This window comes from Manis pentadactyla (genome assembly GCF_030020395.1).
Source record: "Manis pentadactyla isolate mManPen7 chromosome 15 unlocalized genomic scaffold, mManPen7.hap1 SUPER_15_unloc_1, whole genome shotgun sequence".
Classification (NCBI taxonomy): domain Eukaryota; kingdom Metazoa; phylum Chordata; class Mammalia; order Pholidota; family Manidae; genus Manis; species Manis pentadactyla.
Window position 1 is genome coordinate 891869 of NW_026644588.1, and position 22335 is coordinate 914203.

At 46.8% G+C, this 22335-nt stretch overlaps 1 protein-coding gene and 1 long non-coding RNA gene across 3 annotated transcripts; both read right to left on the bottom strand.

The window, feature by feature from the left end:
• Positions 1-1168: 1168 nt before the first annotated feature.
• LOC118920162 (zinc finger protein 530-like) lies at positions 1169-22304 on the bottom strand. 2 transcript variants are annotated; one of them, XM_057496492.1, is made up of 3 exons: positions 21972-22304; positions 19827-19953; positions 1169-1562 (listed from the first exon to the last, which is right to left on the bottom strand). In XM_057496492.1, the coding sequence occupies exons 1-3, from the start codon at positions 22302-22304 to the stop codon at positions 1549-1551; spliced, it is 474 nt and encodes a 157-aa protein (XP_057352475.1). In that variant the 3' UTR covers positions 1169-1548. The 2 variants fall into 2 exon arrangements, with proteins under 2 accessions (XP_057352475.1, XP_036756494.2); XM_036900599.2 differs by lacking the exon at positions 1169-1562 and adding an exon at positions 16465-18402.
• LOC130682269 (uncharacterized) lies at positions 2562-8423 on the bottom strand. Its single transcript, XR_008995506.1, has 2 exons — positions 7937-8423; positions 2562-3722 (listed from the first exon to the last, which is right to left on the bottom strand). It is a non-coding gene; the product is annotated as an uncharacterized LOC130682269 (long non-coding RNA).
• Positions 22305-22335: the final 31 nt, after the last annotated feature.

Here is a 22335-nt window from a genome sequence, read left to right on the forward strand (position 1 = left end):
TTGGGTGTATGTTCATGACTCTCTTGTTTACTTCCTGGAGGTCCTGTACCTGTCGGTAGTCATTCGTGTGAGGCTTTTTGACTGGCAGTAGGGGGGTGTTCCAGGCAGACTGGCAAGGAACTAGTACTCCTAGGCTTCGTAATCTCCGGATGTGTGGCTGGATTTCCTTCCAGGCCTCCTAAGACATGGGGGTACTGCCTGATCCTTACCAGGCCTTCCCCTGGCTTGAGCTCTACCAGGACCGGGGTCCTGTGAGTGGCTAGTCCTATCCCTGCCATCTCTGCCCAATCTGTGGGTAATTTTTGAAGCCATCTGTCCATGTTATCCTTTCTCGGGAGCGCCCTCTGGTGGAGGTGATATTCATCTTCTAGTTTTATGGTCAGGACCTGGATAGGGTGGCCCTTGCCATCGGTGACCTGAGGCCCCCCTTGTCTGAAAGTTATCTGAGCTCCAAATCTTTGTCAGTAAGTCCCATCCGAACAGTGGGTAGGGGCATTCTGGTATCACCATAAAGGAGTGGGATACCCGGCCCGGCCCCAAATCTACTATTCTTTGGGTAGTCCATGAATACTGGCTCATACCAGTTGGCCCTTGTATCCAGGACTTCTTGCTCACTAGTTTTCCTTTTGGGGTGTGGAGGACTGAATGTTGTGTTCTGGTGTCGACAAGGAAGTCAACAGGGGTCCCCTCCATTCTAAGAGTTACCCTGGGCCCGGGGAGGGAGTCCGAATTCCAACTCCCCTAGTCACTCAGTTCATCCAGCTCTAAGACTTTTACTCGATCAGTCTTGCTTCCCTTCCTGTCGGCCTTTTTTGGGCACTCTTGGGCCCAGTGCCCTATCTCTTCATAGTATGCACACTGATCTTTCTGCAGCCTCTGCCTGCCCCCCTTGGTGGTTCTTCTACTTTCTTTTGGGTCGTCCGCCAGCTGCCGGAGACGGCGGTCTCATTCCTCGGGGGAGCCAGCAGTGGTAGCTAGTAGTATTCTGGCCAGGTCTCGAGTTTGCTTACTGCTGGCATCCGCCATGGCGTGAGTCTGCTTATCTTCAGGAGGCTCCCGGTTGTTGTATACCTTTTCGGCTACTACCAGTAAGTTCCACAGACTTCTTTCTCCTAGTCTATTTTCTGTAATTTTCTTCTAATGTCTGTGGCCAACTGGTTTACAAAGGCCATGATAAGAGCTGCCTTGCTTCCGGGAGCCTCTGGATCCATGGGGGTGTAGGTACAGAATGCCTCCGTGATCCGTTCTCAAAAGGCAGCCAGAGATTCATCTTTTTCTTGCTGTACATTTCCTGCCCTGGCCAAATTGGGTGGCTTTCTAGCAGCTATTCGGAGCCACCCCATTAGAGTCTGGCGGTAGACCTGGAGCCTCTCTTTACCTTCTGCCATGTTGAAATCCCACTCAGGCTGAGTTAAGGGGAAGAAGGTGTCTATCTGAGCCTGACTGGTGGTGGGATTCCCGTCTACACCTGGAACTAGTTTTTGGGTCACATTGAAGATTCTCTCCCTCTCCTCAGTCGTGAACAGGACCTGCAAAAGCTGCTGGCAGTCATCTCATGTGGGCTGATGGGTAAAGAGAACAAAGTCTAATAAATTAATAAGCCCCGCTGGTTTCTCGGAAAACTTAGGGTTCTGAGCTTTCCAATTGTGGAGGTCACTAGTGGCGAAGGGCCAGTAGTGGTGGGGCTGATTTCCCTGCTCGTCCGGGGGGCCGGTAGCTCATAGGGATAGAATGGTGGAGTCAGCGGTGGAGGCAGACTGCTCCCTCTGGGCCCTTTGTCTGGTAAAGGGTGGGCTTCCCACTGGAGTGCCTCCACCCCCTGCTCTTGGAGCGGCATCTGCTTCCCCTGGGGTGGGGGGTTTCCTTCCAGCATCCTAGAGGGCCGATATGGGGGAGGAAAAATTAGTTCTTTGTCAGCACCCCCTTGTAGGACAGGGTAGAGGGGTGCTGAAGGCCGGGTAGGACTTTTCTTGTTCTTCTTCTCTGTCCTCTGCAAAGCAAGAATGGGTTTCGGCTCCGGAGGGCGTGGGGCCAGGAAGGGCTTAAGCCAGGAGGGTGGGTCTTCAACAAGGTCCTGCCAAGTGATAATATAAGGGAGCTGATCAGGATGACTCGTCTTAGACCGAGAGACAATATCCCTGACTCGGTGGATGGTAGGGGGTCGAAGGTTCCCTCTGGTGGCCATCCGACATTGAAAGCTGGCCACTCGCTAGAACAAAAAGTCGGCCACCGACCCTTCGGGACCGCCACACTGAGGTTGTTAGCACTTCCCCTGACATCTTTAAAATGATCAATCATAATACTTAGAGGAGTATAGTCTGAGCCTGTCCCATAATGTCCGTCCAGTAAGTCCACAAAATAAAACAGAGAAACACAGAAATAGACAAACAGAGGGCCCCTGAAAACAATCTTCCAACTCCGTGGAAGCAAAACCAAAACCTAGACGACGGTCTCACGCTGACCGGAGGGAGCGACCCGCCTCGTCTCAGACCTTGGAGGGGATTCCGATACCGCGTTCCCCCCTTGTGGCGGTGACGACAGCGATACGTACACAGACCTGGTTCACTTCAGTTCTTTATTGTTGCTCGGAAGGCCGGGAGAAGGTGAGTGAGAAGAAGCAACAGCCGGGGGGAGTGAATGAGAGGAAGAATGAGGGGAGAGAGGGAGACAGAGATTGAGAGAGTGGGAGAGTGAGAGTGAGTGAGAGAGAGAAAGAGTGAGAGAGTGCTTCTCTTTCCTGCTTACGCCTTATATAAAGGAAGCTGGCCTATGGTGATCAAGATCATGCAAGCCTATAGGAGCAACTTCCTTATGCTAATGCCACCAAACCAGGCAGGGTGGCGCCCAGGAAGCGTGCGCCATCTTAGGGCATTGGTCAACTAGAGTGGAAGGGCGGTGTTCAGCCATAGTGGGACTCAGCCTCGGCCATAGGCCAGCCCCTACATCTCCCCCTTTTTTGTTTTTTAACACAATGAGGCTCGGGGACCATGCCTGTCTTAGGTTGTCAGGGAGGCGCAGCATCCTTACCCGTCATAGGGCAACAGACAGCTAAGGTCTGCGCCCTGTCTTAGGTTGGTATGCGTACCTCCTGATCTTACCCGTCTTTGACTACTGGTCCAACATATTGTGCTACACCCTAGGGGAGATGCCTTCTTCTATAGCTGCCATGGCCTGCACCAGAGCCATCCGCACTTTCCGATGTTGCCGTTGCATGGAACAGAACACCCATGCCTGACCAGGCTTTGGTGGCATTTAGCACGGCTTCAGCAAACTGAGCTACAGACAGCGCCTCTAACTTTTGGGAACTAACATTCAATATTTCTAGCCATAGCTGAGTGGTGAGCACGTCAAACTCACTGGACCAATTGGTGGATAACATCTTGCCTAATTCCCTGGACAGATTGGCAGCTTTAGAGAGGTTATGAAAAGAAATGCCAGCAACACATAGAGCTGTCAGAAGGCAGATATGGGAGATTAAGTGTACTATAGGTAGAGAAAAAGGCAGGAAAGGTATGTGCAGTTTCAGTCACCGGGAGTGGAATAGGCCAAGCCTTCACCAGACCCCATAGTTCTCTGGGTTCCGCTATCGCCTGCTGAAAAATCAGTAGCAGGATGAGCATCAGAGCAGGATGAGTAGTGGCGTCGGCATCTCGCACTTCCGGTTCTGGTCTTGCCACTCTCCGTGTCAGGCGTTCAGGCACCCAGATGGGATTGTTTCGGTCCTGTGGGAAAACACAAACAGAGCCTCGGTTCCAGATTAACACTGGATCCGGGACTTTCCATGATCCTTCCAATACATCCTTCCACATAACTGAGGGCATGTCTTTAGGCCTGGAACGGCGATTATGCCGCTCTGCTGCACTGTGGCCATCTTTGTCCAATGTCAAAAAATTTAAAATGAACAATATGATGTTAAGTTTGTCTCTGGGGGATCTGAAGTCTGCCCCTATTCCCCCTTTTTGTTTATAGAGAGCATTTTTAAGGGTCAGGTTGGCACGCTCTACCACACCTTGCCCTTGAGGGTTATAGGGAATGCCCGTCATGTGGGTGATATCCATTGTTTTTAAAAAGCTGAGGAGCGATTGGGATGTATATGCTGGCCCATTGTCAGTTTTTAAATGTTTGGGCTTTCCCCAGGCCGAAAATGCCTGGAGGCAGTGAGATATGACATCTCTAGATTTTTCTCCTGTATGGCAAGAGGCAAAAATGATGCCTGAGCAGGTGTCTACAGACACATGGACATATTTCATCTTACCGAATTCTGGAATATGGGTAACATCCATTTGCCAAATGTGATTGGGGTGTAGCCCCTTTGGATTAACTCCTTCTGAGATGGAGGGTAGGAGTGTGACACACCATTTGCAACTGACTACTATGGCTCTTGCTTGGTCTCTAGTAATATTATATTTTAGGCGTAGGGTATGTGCAATGACATGGAATTGTTTGTGAAATTGAGCAGCTTGTTCTACAGGGTCAAATAGAGCTAAGATGTTAAACTCACGGGTCAGGGCATCGGCACGTCTGTTTCCCTCAGCAATGGGTCCTGGGAGGGAAGTGTGGGCTCTTACATGTCCAATAAAGAAAGGTGTTGATCGATCCCAGATCAGTTGTAGCTTTCTAAAAATACTGGCAACGGGGGAAGGCTGGCTAATATAACTTACATTCTCTAAGATGGACACAGCATTCACTACATACTGACTATCTGCTAAAAGGTTAAAAGGTTCCTGTGAGAAAAGTGTAAAGGCTTGTGCTACAGCCAACAGCTCTGTTTGTTGGGCTGAAGCGGTTGGAAAACTGAATGTCCAAGATTGGTCACCAGTGACCACAGTCCCGATGCCATTCTTTGACCCATCAGTGAACACCACCTTAGCCTTGGGTATGGGATTACATCTTGTGTTTTTAGAAAAGATGACGGGATTAGAGAGGCAGAACTGTAGCCAAGGATGTTTTGGGTAGTGGTTGTCAAAGGAAGCATTGGTGAAGGTGTAAGCAACAGCCCATGCATCACAGCATGCAGTAAGACATTCAATCTGCTCAGCAGTATAAGGCGTTATTATTATGTTTGGGGGAATCCCAAATGTTTTTATAGTTGTCCTGATTCCCTTGATGATCAAATCAGCTATACTCTGAGGATACCATCTAATGTTTTTCCTGGAGAGTGGGCCAGATATACCCAGAGAATTGGCCCTTCCTGCCGAAGTACCCCTGTTGGGCTATTATTACTGGGTATCACTATAAGGAATAGCAATTTGCCATAGTCTATTCTATCCACCTGGGCAAGCTGCAAGCGGGACTGGACTAGGCTCAAGGCTTCCTTGGCTTGCTTACTGAGAGAGCGCGGAGATGATAAATCAGAATCGCCCTTCAGTGTCTCATATAACGGACTGAGCTCTTCATCTGTAAGCTTTAGGAATGGCCTTACCCAATTTATATCTCCAAGTAGTTTTTGAAAATCATTAAGGGTTTTTAATTGATCTGTTCTTATGGTTATTTTTAATGGCCTAGCAATAGTATCTTCCAATTTAATTCCTAAATACTGTTTGGTGCAAGTGGCCTGTATTTTCTCTGGCGCTGGTTCCAGGCCCCATATCTTAAAGTGTGCTTGCAGGAAGCAGAGGGCTTCTTCTACTTTACTATTCTTTTCATGACATAAGAGAATATCATCCATATAATGATAGATAATTACATCAGGGAACTTTTTTCTAACTTCTGCCAGGGCCTCATGCACATACAACTGGCACATAGTAGGGCTATTTGCCATGCCTTGTGGCAACACTTTCCACTCATACCGCTCATCTGGGCAATCGTGGTTGATGGCTGGTACAGTGAAGGCAAACTTTTTACAGTCCTCAGAATGAAGAGGGATGGAAAAGAAACAATCTTTGATATCTATTACAATTGATTTCCAATCTTTTGGCAGGGCCATAGGCAATGGTAAACCTAATTGCACTGATCCCATGAGAATCATCTGATTATTTACAGCTCTTAGATCATGCAGCAATCTCCATTTTCCTGATTTCTTTCTTATGACAAATATGGGTGTATTCCATGGGGAAGTAGAACTTTGAAGATGCCCTGCTGCAATTTGCTCTTGCACTAATGTGTGGGCTGCTTCTTTTTTCTCTCTGGTAAGGGGCCACTGAGGAACCCACACGGGCTCCTCTGATCGCCATAATTTCAGGCAATCTCGCTTTAAATGACCCATCTGCTTGCAATAGAAGCATGCCCCGGAAGGGGTAGCCCTGCTGCGTGCATTTTGCAGTCCCTGAGTTATGGCTGCAGCCATTACCTGTCCTTGCACTACAGTGTCATTGATGTCCCTCCAAACTTTGAGGTACACATTTAAATCTTTATTTTTCCAAGGCCTGATAGCCTCCTTGCACCATTTATTTGCTTTCTCATAGGCCAACTGTTTTACTAGGGGCATTGCTGTGTCAACATCTCCAAATATAGGCCTGCAGTTTGCATCAACCTTGCCAAGAAGTCTGCATAAGGCTCATTTGGTCCTTGGAGTACTTTAGATAATTGACCCTGTAAATCACCAATGCCCTGGAGTGTTTTCCAGGCCTTGACAGCTGCTGTAGCTATTTGCATATACACAGCAGGAGGGTAATTTATCTGATTATGCTGTCCTAGGTAAGGTCCTGTGCCCATTAGCATCTCTAGGTTCCACTGATTGTTCCCTGCGGCAGCGTTGCGCTGGGTAGTGTCTTGAGAAAGCTCTGCCCACGCAGTTTTGAATAGCAGGTACTGACCTCCAGTAAGGCATGCTCTGGCTACATTAGCCCAATCATCTGGTGTTAGATACTGAGTGGCTAATGACTCCACTATGGCCACAGTGAACGCTGCTTGCACTCCATAGGTGGTGGCAGCTTCCTTTAGGCTTTTAACAAGCTTAAAATCTAGGGCTTGATGGTATCTTTGCTGGGTGTTTGGATCTTCTATTACTGGGAAGGCTGCATTCCCCTCCATGGTTAGCCATTCTCTCCATCTATTCTTGCCCAATTGTTCTTGGCACCCCTGGCCACCACAATATGAGTAACTCTGGTAAAGGGGTGGCTCTGCTCTATAGGTTGGAGAGCAAAATGGATAATTTGGGGCGGTTGGCACAATCTCTTCTACCTTACTGCTCTTATTGGGGAGAGGGGCTGAGCTAGTCTCTCCTTCCTCTCTGCTTATTCTCAGTCGGCTCAGTGAGGGGTACAATGTGGGCCGATGTCCTCTCTGAGCAGCCCTAGCCTCTAACTCTTCTCCTGATAATTCTTGGTCCTCTTCCTCATCAGAGGACCCCCCTGTGTAGATCCACTTTCAGATGCTCTCACAGAGGCTCTTTCCTCTTTCACTTCCTCAAGAATCTCCTCTCCCTCCCTTATGGCTTCTCTACAACTAGGTTTATTCTCCTTTAGGCAGCTCTTAACCAGCCCCCATATGGGGAGCGTCCCAGCCGGGAGCGGCTCCCTGCGATCTGCGTTGCGCAGATCCTCGCCTAACTTTTCCCACACGGGGGTAGTGATTCTTCCTGCATCTAGGAACCACGGAGCATGCTTCTCCACCGTGTGGAGGAAAGCCCTTGCGGTTTTTGTTTTTAATGAGGTTCTGTTGGCCCTCAGGAGTGCTCTCAAAGGCTCTTCTACTCTAATTCTAGACTCTTCAGATACCATGTTAGCGATTAAAGGATAAAAGGCTACTCCTAAGTTTATGGGTAAAGGGTACTCTTATCGCTAACCTGCATTCGTCGCTATCCCGCGAACTTTCCTTGCTTCGTCGCTATCCCGCGAACTTTCACTGGCGCCCTAACTTTTCATAACATTTTTGACAAAACAAAACAGTACAACAAAGAACACTATGACGGACAGACAAAACAGAAATCCCCACCACAGCCGCTTGCCATCTCCTTTCCTACTTCTACATTTGCTTTGCTCGTTGGTCCACTCACCCTTCTCATCTGAGGCGCCTTCCCGAGCAATCCTTCCGAATGGGGTCCACAGGTACTGCTTCAGGGTAAGAAGCTCTATGGCGTCCGCGTCCGCCAGTTTCTCCTCTGGGTGGTTGGAGAAAAACTCCTGTGTTTGGGCACCAGATACCGCGTTCGCCCCTTGTGGCAATGACGACAGCAATACGTACACAGACCTGGTTCACTTCAGTTCTTTACTGTTGCTCGGAAGGCCGGGAGAAGGTGAGTGAGAAGAAGCAACAGCCGGGGGGAGTGAATGAGAGGAAGAATGAGGGGAGAGAGGGAGACAGAGATTGAGAGAGTGGGAGAGTGAGAGTGAGTGAGAGAGAGAAAGAGTGAGAGAGTGCTTCTCTTTCCTGCTTACGCCTTATATAAAGGAAGCTGGCCTATGGTGATCAAGATCATGCAAGCCTATAGGAGCAACTTCCTTATGCTAATGCCACCAAACCAGGCAGGGTGGCGCCCAGGAAGCGTGTGCCATCTTAGGACATTGGTCAACTAGAGTGGAAGGGCGGTGTTCAGCCATAGTGGGACTCAGCCTCGGCCGTAGGCCGGCCCCTACATTCCACGTCCCTCCAGGTAGGATCGGAAAGTCTTCTGAATCCTCCAGCCCGTGGTCCACCTGTGCATCCACATAGACCGCTTCGGGCAGTACTGGGATTCCAGAAAAGAGCTCACGCAAACAGAAAGGAAGCGGACACACAAAAAAGACAGGAAACGAACAAATACCAACTGTGGCCAGTCAGGCTCTCCGGGTCGGGGTCCCCCGGGGTCTTGGGGATCCTGGATGAGCCTCCAAATATGCCCAGAATTCATGATCCCCAAAGACTGCCTGGGATCCGAGTCCCGTGCAAAAGTGAAGAGCCTTTATTCGAGCTAACTCGAGTTCAATCTCTTACTTGCACCAATGCAGCAGCGAGATGCCAGAGAGAGAGCGCGTTTCAAAAGCACAAAGGTTTTATAGGGGTCTAGGGGTAGTTGGCGGGGTGATGGTTGTGGCTTTAGCCAATTGGCTGGGGAAGAGTCAGGGCCCCATCGCTCAGGTTGCTGGGTGTGGTTTGAGCGGGAACGGGGCCGTGTCAGGGATATAGTTACTCAAGACGGAAGGCACAGAGCAAATGGGTGAGAGGTCCCGGTTTGCTCTTTCAGTTCTATGAGACACAATGTTGCTCAAGTTAAAAAAATGAAACCAAGAGCTGGTTCTTAGAGAAAATAAACAAAATAAACAACCCCCTAGCCAGACTTATTAAGAGTAAAACAAAATATACACACATAAACAGAATCAGAAATGAGAAGGGAAAATCATGACAGACACCAAGAAATACAAAGAATTATTAGAGAATAATATGAAAATCGATATGCTAACTGGATAACCTAGAAGAAATGGACAACTCTCAAGAAAAATACAACCTTCCAAGACTGACCAATGAAGAAACAGAAAGTCTAAGCAGACCAATTAGCAGTAACAAAATTGAATCAGTAATAAAAAAACTACCCAAGAACAAAACTTCTGGTCATCCATCATGATCAAGTAGGATTTATTCCGGGGATGCAAGGATGGTACAACATTTGAAAATTCATCCACATCACCCACTACATCAACAAAAAGGACAAAAACCACATGATCATCTCCATAGATGCTGAAAAGCATTTGACAAAATTCAATATCCAGTCAAGATTAAAAACTCTCAACAAAATGGGCATAGATGGCAAGAACCTCAACATAGTAAAAGCCATATATGAAAAACCCACAGCCAACATTATACTTAACAGTGAGAAGCTGAAAGCTTTTCCTCTAAGATCAGGAACAAGACAAGGATGCCCACTCTCCCCACTTTTATTCAACATAATTCTGGAGGTCCTAACCACGGCAATCAGACAAAACAAAAAAATAAAGGGCATCCAGATTGGTAAGAAAGAAGTCAAACTGTCACTGTTTGCAGATGACATGCTATTGAACATAACAAACCCTATAGAATCCACTCCAAAACTACTAGAACTAATATCTGAGTTCAGCAAAGTTGTAGGATACAAAATTAATACACAGAAATCTGCTGCATTCCTATACACTAATGATGAACTAGCAGAAAGAGAAATTAGGAAAACAATTCTATTCACAATTGCATCAAAAATAAAAAAATACATAGGAATAAACCTAACCAAAGAAGTGAAAGACCTATACCCTGAAAACTACAAGAAACTCATGAGAGAAATTAAAGAAGATATGAATAAATGTAAACACATCCTGTGCTCATGGATAGGAAGAATATTGTCAAAATGGCCATCCTGCCTAAGGCAACCTACAGATTCAATGCAATCCCTGTCAAAATACCAACAGCATTCTTCAACGAACTATAGGAAATAGTTTAAAAATTCATATGGAACCACAAAAGTCCCTGAATAGCCAAAGCAATCCTGAGAAGGAAAAATAAAGCTGTGGGGGGGGATTATGCTCCCCAATTTCAAGCTCTACTACAAAGCCACAGTAATCAAGGCAATTTGGTACTGGTACAAGACTAGACCACAGACCAATGGAAAAGACTAGAGAGCTGATATAAACCTGAGCAATCAATATATGATAAAGGAGCCACGGATATATAATGGGGGAAATGACAGCCTCTTCAACAGCTGGTGTTGGCAAAACTGGACAGCTACATGCAAGAGAATGAAACTGGATTGTTGTCTAATCACATACACAAAAGTAAACTCAAAATGGATCAAAGACCTGAATGTAAGACATGAAACTGTGAAACTCTTAGAAGACAACTGAGGCAAAAATCTCCTGAATATAAACATGAGCAACTTTCTCCTGAATGCATCTCCCTGGGCAAGGGAAACAAAAGCAAAAATGAACACATGGGACTCCGTCAAGATAAAAACCTTCTTTACAGCAAAGTCTACCATCAGCAGAACAAAAAGGCAACTTACAGTATGGGAGAATATATTTGTAAACGACATATCCGACAAGGGATTAACATTCAAAATATATAAAGAACTCACATGGTTTAACAACCAAAAAGCAAATAACCCGATTAAAAAATGGGCAGAGGATATGAAGAGACAGCTCTCCAGAGAAGAAATTTAGATGGCCAACAGGCACATGAAAAGATGCTCCACATCGCTAATTATCAGGGAAATGCAAATTAAAACCACAATGAGATATCACGTTACACCAGTTAGGATGGCCAGCATCAAAAAGAGTAAGAAGAACAAATGCTGGCAAGGATGTAGAGAAAGAGGAACCCTCCTACACTGCTGGTGGGAATGTAAATTAGTTCAACCTTTGTGGAAAGCAATATGGAGGTTCCTCAAAAAACTAAAAATAGAAATACCATTTGACTCGGAAACTCCACTCTTAGGAATTGACCCAAAGAATATAATTTCTTTGATTCAAAAAGGCATATGCACCCCTATATTTATTGCAGCACTATTTACAATAGCCAAGACATGGAAGCAACCTAAGTGTCTGTTTGTAGATGAATGGATAAAGAAGATATGGTACATATACACCATGGAATACTATTCAACCATTAGAAAGAAACAAATCCTACCATTTGCCATTTGCAATATGGATGGAGCTGGAGGATATTATGCTCAGTGAAATAAGCCAGGCGGAGAACAGCAAGTACCAAATGATTTTCCTTATTTCTGGAGTATAACAATGAAGGAAAACTGAAGGAACAAAACCGCAGCAGACTCACAGACTCCAAGAAGAGACTAGTGGTTACAAAAGGGGTGGGGAAGGGGAAGGTGGGAGAAGGGGATTACCCCACATGCTGTGGGGGATCATGGGGAAGACAATGTGGCACAGCGAAGGCAAATAGTGACTCTGTGGCATCTGACTATACTGCTGGACATGAATGCAGTGGGGTATGCGGGGGGAACTAAAAACTATGGGTGAATGTAGTAACCACGTTGTTTTTCATGTGAAACCTTCGTAAGAGTGTATATCAATAATATCTTTAAAAAACGAATGAAGGCCATTTCCACCCGAGTCAAAAGGACTGCTGGTTGGGTCACAAAAAATGACATCCCTGATTACAGGATCCCCGTCTTTCCATCCTTCTTTTGTCGCCTTTATAGTAAGAGTGATGTTCTCAAGGAAAGCAGCTCAGAGAAGCTACAGGAATCCACAAAACCCTTTTGTCTGCCAATGATTAGAGCCACACAAGATAAACATCCCTGGAGGTCCTGAGATTTCTGTACACTCATCCTGCAGTCCCTGTCACTGAAACCACAGCAGATGCAACTTTAGAGGAGGCACATTCCATATAGTTTACTGCAATCTCCTTCACTCTCTATTAATCAACTGTTCCTGTACCAATTAACTTCCATTGCCCCTGTATTATAAGTGACACTAAACCACTGAATTCTGAGTGTCAGGACATATGGTTCCTCTGCAGAACCTAAGGTTAACCTTCCCTTCAGCAGTTGGGCATCATGTGAGATCTCCCATGAGCAAGAAAAAACTCATTTTCTCCAGAAGCACAGGAGGTTGTCACAACTGCCCCTTCTTCAGGGTGACCTCTGAGGTCACAGGCCTCTGGCACACAGGCAAAAAATTAGGACCACAATGCAGTCTTTCCTAGGCGGCCTTGGCAGCAACACAAACTAGGTAAAAACTGGAGCCCTCCATATTTGGCCATCACAGTCTGTTCCTTCTGAGGCACCCAACATTTGGATCCCCATGAAAGCTGTTCATTGTTTGGGTTGGCAGCCCTATTGATTTTTGAAATTACCCCACACAGTTTAGAAAATTTCCAGGATTAAAAGTGCTCAAAGACCATTATTATTGCACAAAGCAGTGCCATGTGTAACAGGCAGTTTCTGGTTTGCTGACTTGGAAGATGGAAAACCCCATCACAAGCACTACCTGAGACAACTGTGTCTCTAAGAGTCAGTGCTTTTCTGCAAGCCGCCAGCAGAACCCAGACAGTGTTCTCAGAGGTAACACAGGGTCAGGTCCCTGCCCTAACTTGTCAGAGAGAAAGGACAAGACCCCACAAGAGCTCAGGATTCCCATGAATTCCTCCAACCAATGGGAGGGCACAAAGGTCAGCTTTGCTGAGCACACTAGGACGGTGACTAACACATAGTGTGTGGACCTGCCAGGTAATAGAGATAAAACAGCTTCTGTCACAGAAACTAACAGTATAAACCTGGCAAAGACCCTGGGTAGGTTACACATGCTCCCTACATCATTGAAATTTATGGAGATACTCAAGTGTGTGGTATCCAGATATAAGATTCAAGCAGGTGTGTCGGTCCCTCCCTGCTTCTGACACGCAGATATATATAGCTGAAAAAATTTCTATAGCACGGAGGAAAGGTAAACTGGAGCATTGTCAGTTTTTATGGTGGCAGGAACGCCTAGTAATGCAAATGCTTGTAAAAGATGAGTAATAACATGATGAGATCATTTGCCTGTTAAAGCTGTGGCCCAGGAAGCAGAAGAATAAGTGTCAATGGAAACATGAACATGTTTAAGAGTTCCAAATTCAGGAACAATAGGAACATCCATTTGCCATAGGGCATTAGGATGTGTTCCCCTGGGAACGTTTCCAGCTTGTGAGGAGAATTAATTTGAGAACAGGTTGGACAAGAATTCAAGCTATTTTGAGCTTCAGATTCAGAGAGCGAAAAACGTCTCTGTAAGTTAAAGGAGGGAGCGTGAGTCAGGTCGTGATAGCGTTGAGCTGCTGAGTAATTAACTAAAGAAACAAGCTTGTCTACTTTATCATTACAGTATGATAAAGGACCTGGTAAATTAGAATGCAATCATATATGAGTGAAGAAAAAGGATGTAGATGTTGATGGATACATGCCTGTAATTGAGAAAATAAAGTGTTAATAAGAGATTGTACGGTGCCCAATGTCACGGTTTCTAATAGAGGAACAGAAAGGCAGCAGAAGCAGAGTCAGTGACAATGTTAAGAGGACCTGGAAAATCTTGCAGAGCTTCCAATACAGCAAAGAACTCACTTTGTTGTACAGAACTGAAGGACGTTTGAAAAGTCTTTCACAAACCAGAACAAGTTGTATAGGCTGCTTTAAAAGATTTTGTACCATCGGTAAAACAGGTAACAGTATTTAATAATGGATTAGGAGAAGTGTTTTGAGGAAGGATCCATTGATGACGCTGAAACAAGGAAAATAATTTATTCTTAGGGTAATGACAGTCAATATTTCCTAAAAAATCAGAAAGTGCAATTTGCCAATGAGTATTTTCTTGAAATATTTGTATAATGTTTTGTTTAGATAATGGAAGCATAATGGAACGAGGTTCTTGACCAGTCATCTGTCTTAGTCTCTGTCATCCCTTCAGGATAATGGAGGCGACTTTGTCAATGTAAAGTTGTAAGGGGGGTTTAGTTTGATACTGCAAAGATATCTATTTTAACCAACCGTCACCTTGACAGAGCAATCCTGTGGGAGAATGGGGAGTAAAGTAAATTAATAAGAGTAATGGTTTGTATAAGTCAGTTTTTGTTAATTGAGCCTTTTGAGTGTGTTGTTCTATCCACTTGAGTTCTTCCTCAGCTTTCGAGTTTAAGTCTCTAGGACTATTAAGATCTGGGGGTCCTTTTAAGGTATTGAAAAGATGTTGTAATTTATAAGTAGGAATTCCTAATAATGGTCGGATCAAATTGATATCTCCTAAGAGCTTTTGAAAATCATTTAAAGTTTTAAGATGATCTCTCCTTATTTGAAATTTTTGAGGGATTATTGAATTTTCCTGAATTTTATTCTCCAAATAATTCATTGGGTATTGTATTTGTATTCTATCTGGGATTATTTGTAATCGCCATTGTTTTAATCCAGTTTGTTTCACTGAGAATAGTGTTGAGAGATAAATGTTTAGGTAGGGCTATGAGAATATCATCCATATAATGAATGATATAAGCTGAGGGCCATTTATCCCGTATAGGCTGAAGAGCCCTGTTTAATTTTACTAAATGGTAAGGCAGGCTTTCCAGCTGCTTGTATTTTTCCCTAGGCTTTTAGACAACACAGACATACTTGTGTTACTGCCGTGTCATCGTACCCAGCTTGTCTTTCTATCTGCAGCCAGTCTCCTTGTCCTGCTGGTTGTTCAGCAGTTACAAGAACTGGAGGATCGGCATGCTGATTTCTCAAAGCCTGTGCTCATACCACCACGTTTTAAATTGTAAAAATTCAGAAGAGTCTAGACAAGTACGAGCCAATAAATCCCAATCGTGAGGAATCATCCTTTCCTCTTCTGCCAACCCCAAGAGACCCACAACATATGGAGAATTAGTACCGTAAGAGGAAACAGCATGTTTAAATTCTTTTAATGTCTTGTAAGTTATAGGTGTATAAAGTGCTTTAACCCCTCCTTGTGGAAAATCGGGATCCTCACCTGGCCGGAAAGGAGTTAAATTAATTGGTGCTACTAAGGGTGTCAGGTAAGCATCTATATCACCCTCCCACTGGGCTTTACGTACTCCTGCCGTGAAGGCAGACGCAGCAGGAACAGAGGCTAAGGATTTTTTACAAGAGGAATGAATAGAACTCTCAACGTCAGTCTCTGAAGAGGGAGGACGAGGAAGTCAGACGGATGTGGGTATGAAGATCGCTTACTTGATTTCACCACATCATCCAAGAGTTCTCTCACACTCGTGTGTCTGACTTGGTTTCAGATAGGGGGTAGTTTGCAAAGGCTGCAAGGCAAGTGATCAGATCACATATACACCAGACAGGCACAGGGATAACATCCCCCTGTGAGCCTTTTTAAAGCCTCTTAATACATTATCCCAATCAGCTTGTTTAAGGGTCCCCTGTGGTGGCAACCAGTAACAATATTTTTAAATATATTTATGAAGTTGAGCAAAGTCCTTTTTAGAACTTTTCACTCTTGGTGCTTTTAGGCAGGCACAGAGTAATTCTAAATAATCCTCTGGTTTAGCTGCTTCAGTTTCATTTTGGCCCATTATAGGGTCCCTGACCTCTCAATCCTGTCCCTATGCGTGTTTTCTTGGGAGCCTTAAGGGGTCCACGATCGTCGGAGCTTTCCCCACTCTGCGTTTTAAGGGTCGCCCGGAGTGGAACTTCCCCGCTCTGAGTTTCAACTGTCCCCGCTCTGAGTTTCAACAGTCCCTGTTTGGGCACCACTTGTCAGTCCCTCCCTGCTTCTGACCCACAGATAAGTGATGAGATGCCATGAGTTATCGAGACCTGAAAGGACCAGCCAGGGGACTCAAGGTGTAACAGCATAAGAGTGGTGCTGAGAGGGCACCTCTTATATTAATCAAATGGTTGTTAACAATGATAAAATTCTGTATAGGGAACTCAATGCACAATCATCAAGTCCAACTCTCAACAGTCTCCAATCTTGTGAAGCATAGCGAACAAGTTCTTAAATAGGAAACAATGCAAGGGCACTCATATCACAGAAACTGTTTCTGTTTTGACCACGAATCATGAACTATCAACAATCAAGTCATATATGAGTATTCATATGATTTTTGTGCTTTATATGTGAACCCCCACAAGTGGCTACTCACAGAGGTTTTTCCCCAACAGTTACACTTAAAATGGAAAGAGCAAATTCTCTTTGAGAGTCTAAGGCCTTTTCCAGTGTGAATTTTTGGTGTTGACAGGTCAGATTTGCAGCTGAAGGATTTCCAACATTTACTGCAAGTGAGCTCTCCTGTGTTGAAGGAAGGCAGAGCTCCGGCTAAAGGATTTACCACATTCATTGCACTGATAAGGCCTTTCTCCTGTGTGAACTGTCCTGTGTCGATTGAGGGAGGTATTGTACATAAAGAATTTCCCACATTCACCACACTCATAAGGCCTTTCTCCAGTGTGAACTCTCCTGTGTTGAGTGAGGGAGGTTTTGCGGGTAAAGATTTTCCCACATTCACCACACTCATAAGACCTTTCTCCAGTGTGAACTCTTTGGTGTTGAACAAGGGCAGAGTTCTCAGTGAAAGATTTCCCACATTCACCATACTCATGAGGCCTTTCTCCAGTGTGAACTCTCCTATGTTGAGTGAGGGAGGTTTTGCGGGTAAAGAATTTCCCACATTCACCACATTCATAAGGCCTTTCTCCAGTGTGAACTCTTTGGTGTTGAACAAGGGCAGAGTTGTCAGTGAAAGATTTCCCACATTTACCACACTCATAAGGCCTTTCTCCAGTGTGAACTCTCCTGTGTTGAGTGAGGTGGGTTTTGCGGCTAAAGAATTTCCCACATTCACCACACTCATAAGGCCTTTCTCCAGTGTGAACTCTTTGGTGCTGAAAAAGGATAGAGCTATCAGTGAAAGATTTCCCACATTCAACACACTCATAAGGCCTTTCTCCAGTGTGACCTCTCCTGTGTTTTATGAGGTGGCCTTTGCGGGTAAAGAATTTCCCACATTCACCACACTCATAAGGCCTTTCTCCAGTGTGAACTCTCCTGTGTTGAGTGAGGGACTTTTTGCAGGTAAAGGATTTCCCACATTCACCACACTCATACGGCCTTTCTCCAGTGTGAACTCTCCTGTGTTGAGTGAGGTAGGTTTTGTACCTAAAGAATTTCCCACATTCACCACACTCATAAGGCCTTTCTCCAGTGTGAACTGTCCTGTGTTGAATGAGAGACTTTTTGTGGCGGAAGAATTTCCCACATTCACCACACTCATAAGGCCTTTCTCCAGTATGAATTCTTTGGTGTTGAACAAGGACATAGTTCTCACTGAAAGATTTCCCACATTCACCACACTCATAAGGCCTTTCTCCAGTGTGAACTGTCCTGTGTCGAGTGAGGCAGCTTTTGTACCTAAAGAATTTCCCACATTCACCACACTCATACGGCCTTGCTCCAGTGTGAACTTCCCGGTGCTCAGTAAGTTTGTATTTGCAGCTGAAGGCTTTTCCACAGTTGCTACATTCATCAAGACCTTCTCCAGTGCAGACTCTCTGGTGGTGAAGTGTGTGAGGCTTGCTAAATACTTCCCTGTATTCAACCCACTTGTTACAACTTTTCCCACTGTTAAAGGACTCCCTATGCTTGATGCTGCCATGTGGCTTCTCACTGTTGGGAGTGGCCTGGTGCTGCAGAAGGCCTGACAGAGCTAAAATGTCCTTTTCACCCTCCCCACAAGTGAAGGGCTTCCCCAACACATGGAATCTGCAGCTTGTCACAAGTGAGGCCCTGTCCATGTCTTCTTTGAAGATTTTCTCTCCACTGTCATACTTTTGGTACTGGCGAAGGTTTTCACTGTACCATAAGCCTCTAGATGTCCCACCCAGGTATGGTTTCTGTCCAGGATATGTTGCTTGGAGCTCAGTCAGGTGTAAAACGTCTTTCAAGACTGGGACACACTTCTCACAAGGATGGGTCTTCTCAGTCAATGGACCTGCCATGGAAGTCCTGGCATCTTCTACAGGAACACTCTGCTCAGAAGCTACCTCATCCTTTGCTCCACACCAACAATCTGAAGGCAGAGAAATGCTAATACAGTAAAGGTTAACACCAGTGGGAGGGAGAAGTCAACAAAAATGTGTGCCATACACATACATTTAAATCAAAGAACGAATCCATGGGAATGTTTTCATGGGCAGCAATCTGAAGGGAGGGCCGCTTTGCAGTAGAGGGCCTCTAAAGATCACAGAATAAAGGAGACTTTCTGGGATACAGGGCACACAAATATGGGTGTCACACAGGGAGAAAAGGCAGGATGACTGACTCACTGCCTAACAGCAGCCTTCAGCAGGGACCTTGTCAGCCAGGGACATGGCCATGCTATGCAGAAAGATGGCTGTGTCCAGGCACAGGGAAATACACTCTGAACTGAGTACATGGTGTTCAAGGACAACTTGAAAATATGTGCATACAACACTCTGTGTGTGGATCACTGTGGGAGAACTGCAGACTGTACAGTAGAGAGGATAAGCGATACACGGAGGTCAGAGGCGTGGGGACAGGCAGGGACTGGAAGTCACAGTTGAAAGGACAAATTACGAAAATGTCAATTATGCACAAGAAAGTGATGTGGCCAGTGGCACTTGCACCAAAACACTGGTGGACACATGGCAGGGTCTTGGCATGATGTGAACACAGCTTTGATGTCATGCCCTCCCTGAGCTGGCACGCACCAGGGCCAGGCCTCCTGACACCATCCTGGCATGTCCACTCTGTTAAGTAACCAGGGCTCGCCCTGCACCTCCATCTGTGAAACTACATGGGACCTGAATGAAGCAAGTCCTCAGGGAAAGACAACACAGGTGAGTGGCCAGCACAGACCCAGAGAAGCTCTGGAATCAGCAGAGCACAGAAAGGAAAGACCCATTACAGTAAAATCTCAAAGTGCAGTCTGTCAAGAAAAGTCCACAGAGACCACGACATTGTTCGCAATTCCTAACACATGCAGTCGGGGAAATCCTAAAAGTTGTCATCGCAATAAAAAAAATTTTTTAACTCTGTACAGTGATGAATGTTAATGATTTACTGTGGTGAGCATTGTGCAATATGGAATCGCTATGTTATACACCTGAAACTAATATGATGTTATATGTCTCAATTAAATCTCAACTTAAAAAAAAAAACAGGATGGAGGCAGAACATGGGGCACAAGGTTCCAGGGATTTGGACAGTCACCTTCCCAGGGAGAAGACAAGCTAGGGGACATCCATTAGGCTGCCTCCCAGACTTGGGACTCCCAGATCCTTGGCTGTGCACCTTGCAGGTTGTAGGGCTGCTTGAGGGGTGCACACAGCTTTGTGCTGGCACCCGTAGCACATATTCCAAGGGAGTGGGGGAAGTCAGCAGAGACCATGGTCTGGCTGTGGAAAGGACAGAGCTGCCTCTGAGACGGGGAGGGACCAGCTAAGGACACTGGGAGGAATATGAAGACCTTACCCAGGGACGCTGTAAGTGCAAAGATCTCCAGCATCACGTCATGGTATAGGAACCGCTGTGTCTCATCAAGGAGCCCCCACTCCTCCTGGGAGAAGTAAATGGCCACGTCCTCAAAGGTCACAGAGCCCTGCCATAATGGGGACAGTTCACTCCATGATCAACTTTTCTCCTAGGACCCCAAGTTCACCCACTCATTCATTTGCCCTCTGCTCACCCTCCTCATTTCCCCATCTCAGAGGAGGCATCAGCGCCTGGCACCACTGATGAGCACTCTCCTCCTAGGCCCTTTCATCCCCGTGTCCAAGCACAGCAACAGCAGGCAGGCAGGCAGCACCGAAGTTCTGGGCCCGGCCTGCAGGGACATACTCCCTCTGGCCAGGCAATCCTACAGTCTCCCACGTCATGCCTCTCAGACAGAGCCAATGGGGCAGGGTCACACTTCATCCTTATATCCTCAATGCCAGACCACGCAGGCCGCCAGTTCACATCTCCCGGCCTGGACATCACTCTACCAATGTCTGTCTCATGGTTACTGCCTCTTCCCTGCCCTGCCCCAAAGGCACTGCCCTGTCCCTCCTATGTCAAACAGGACCTGGTAGCACCCCAGACCACCAATGGTCCCCCTGACTTTTGGCAGTCCAGAGTCCTGCTCTAAAGGCTTCCTGCCGTGGCTTACTCGCCTCGACCTCAGCCCACCAGAATCACTTGTGGATCTCATACACCCAAGATCTTTTCCCACTTACTGCACTTGACTTCTCACCAGTCACAGCCTTCCTCTCTTCCTCACCCTCATTCCAAAAGCCAGTCCCAGAGGCTTTGCAGCCCAGGTTCAGTTCTCCAGATGCCCATTTGTGCTGCTTAACTAACCCTCCTGCCTGACTCAAATTCCTGACACAACAAAATCCTGGTGAGCTCCCACCCCCTTCCCCAGCCACGAATAAGCAGGATAACTGACCTGTGATCTTGCCTCAGTTACTCCTATATAAGCCTCTACCTCTGTGTCGGCAGCGCGCAATGCTCAGAAGCCTCAGCCACCTGCCAGATCACCCTCTCTTCCACGCTGTTCCCAGTGCCCCTTCTCTCCTCTGTCTGTCATGTCTATCACCTCCACCAGGTGCTCAAGCATGAGACCCAACCTTCAGACTTCCTGGTCTGCTATGAACATCATCAGGATTATTCCACTAAATGTGACCCACAGTGCTGTGGATTGAATGTATGCATCCCCCTAAAATGCCTACGTTGAAGCCCTACTTCCTAGTACGATGTTATTTGGAGGTGGGGCCTCTGGGAGGTACTCAGGTTTAGATTAGGTCACAAGGGTGTGACCCTTAGGAGCAAAGGACGACATCTCCTGCTCATTCCACTGCGCTGGACCAAGGAAAGGCTACGTGAGGTTAAGGTGAGGAGGCAGACATCTGTAAGACAGGAAGAGAGCCCCTCACCGGGAAACACATCTCCCAGTGCTTTGATCTTGGACTTCCCAGGAATTTTGCTTAGGTGGCCTGAGCTTGGACACACCGCTCCACCCTGGTCCGCATACTATCGTCCAATTTTTGCAGACCTGTGTGGCCAGCTACGCACTCTACTAATTTGTTCTTCAAAACACCTCACACACTCAACACATTGAAAACATCACTAATATCCTGAGCAAAAATTAATCGTACTACAGGCTTCCACATCCCAGCTAAAGGAGCTTCCATCCGTCCTGTCATTGAACTTTTCCAAAAACCTTAGTCATCTCTGACGTCTCTCTTACCTTCTTAATGAGAAAATACAAGATCTACTAAGACAGAGAAAAAAAAGATACAGAATTCAACCTTTTATCCTACTTCCAATCCCCTCAACTGGCCCACAGCATCCACACCCACTGGACTGCCGCAGTAGCCTCCTCCCTGGTCTTCCTGCCATTCTCCTCATATCTGCTGTCCGCTGTTCATGCTGCAGCCACAGGAAGCCAGGCTTCCCGAGTCCCCCCGCACGTAACGGCCCTACGCGCCGTGACACCTGTGCTCATAGCAGGGGCCCCGCCCACGAGCGCCTTTCCGTTCAGGGCCCGGGGCCTGGGCAGTGGGCGGTGAGCAGGGCCCGAACTCAGGGCCCGAGGGTGGGCGGGCGAGGGCGGGAGGCCCGGTGACGGGCAGGTACCTGAGGCGGGCCTCTTGGCGCGCCCGCCACCATCGGACTCCGTGGGCGCAGCGGGGCCGGGCGCAGAGCAGAGCAGGCGACCCGGGCGTAGCACGCGCGATCCCGGCCCTGGCGGGGGGCCCGTGAGCAATATCGCCGGGCCTCACACTCGCCTCCTTGCGGAGGGGACGGCGCCTCTTCTCGCACCTTCTCAACCCCGACCGGGAGGTACAGCGCCAGTAATCCAGCGAACCGACACAGACGCAGCCTAAACGACCGCCCCGTGGAGGTCGCCGGAAGCCCTTTCCTGACGCTAGGCGTGCCCCCGGAATTTCCCATCTCCTGAGCTTTCATTGGCTCACCACAACGGCGCCCAGCGCAGTCC

What these genes read in the sequence shown, in the direction of transcription:
- LOC118920162 (XM_036900599.2), bottom strand. Translation starts at nt 22,304, where the DNA reads ATGAAAGCTCAGGAGATGGGAAATTCCGGGGGCACGCCTAGCGTCAGG. An exon ending in CGCCAAGAGGCCCGCCTCAG is followed by an intron (nt 19,954 to 21,971) that starts GTACCTGCCCGT and finishes CCATTATGGCAG; the next exon opens with GGCTCTGTGACCTTTGAGGA. An exon ending in TGCACTTACAGCGTCCCTGG is followed by an intron (nt 18,403 to 19,826) that starts GTAAGGTCTTCA and finishes CTCTGCCTTCAG; the next exon opens with ATTGTTGGTGTGGAGCAAAG.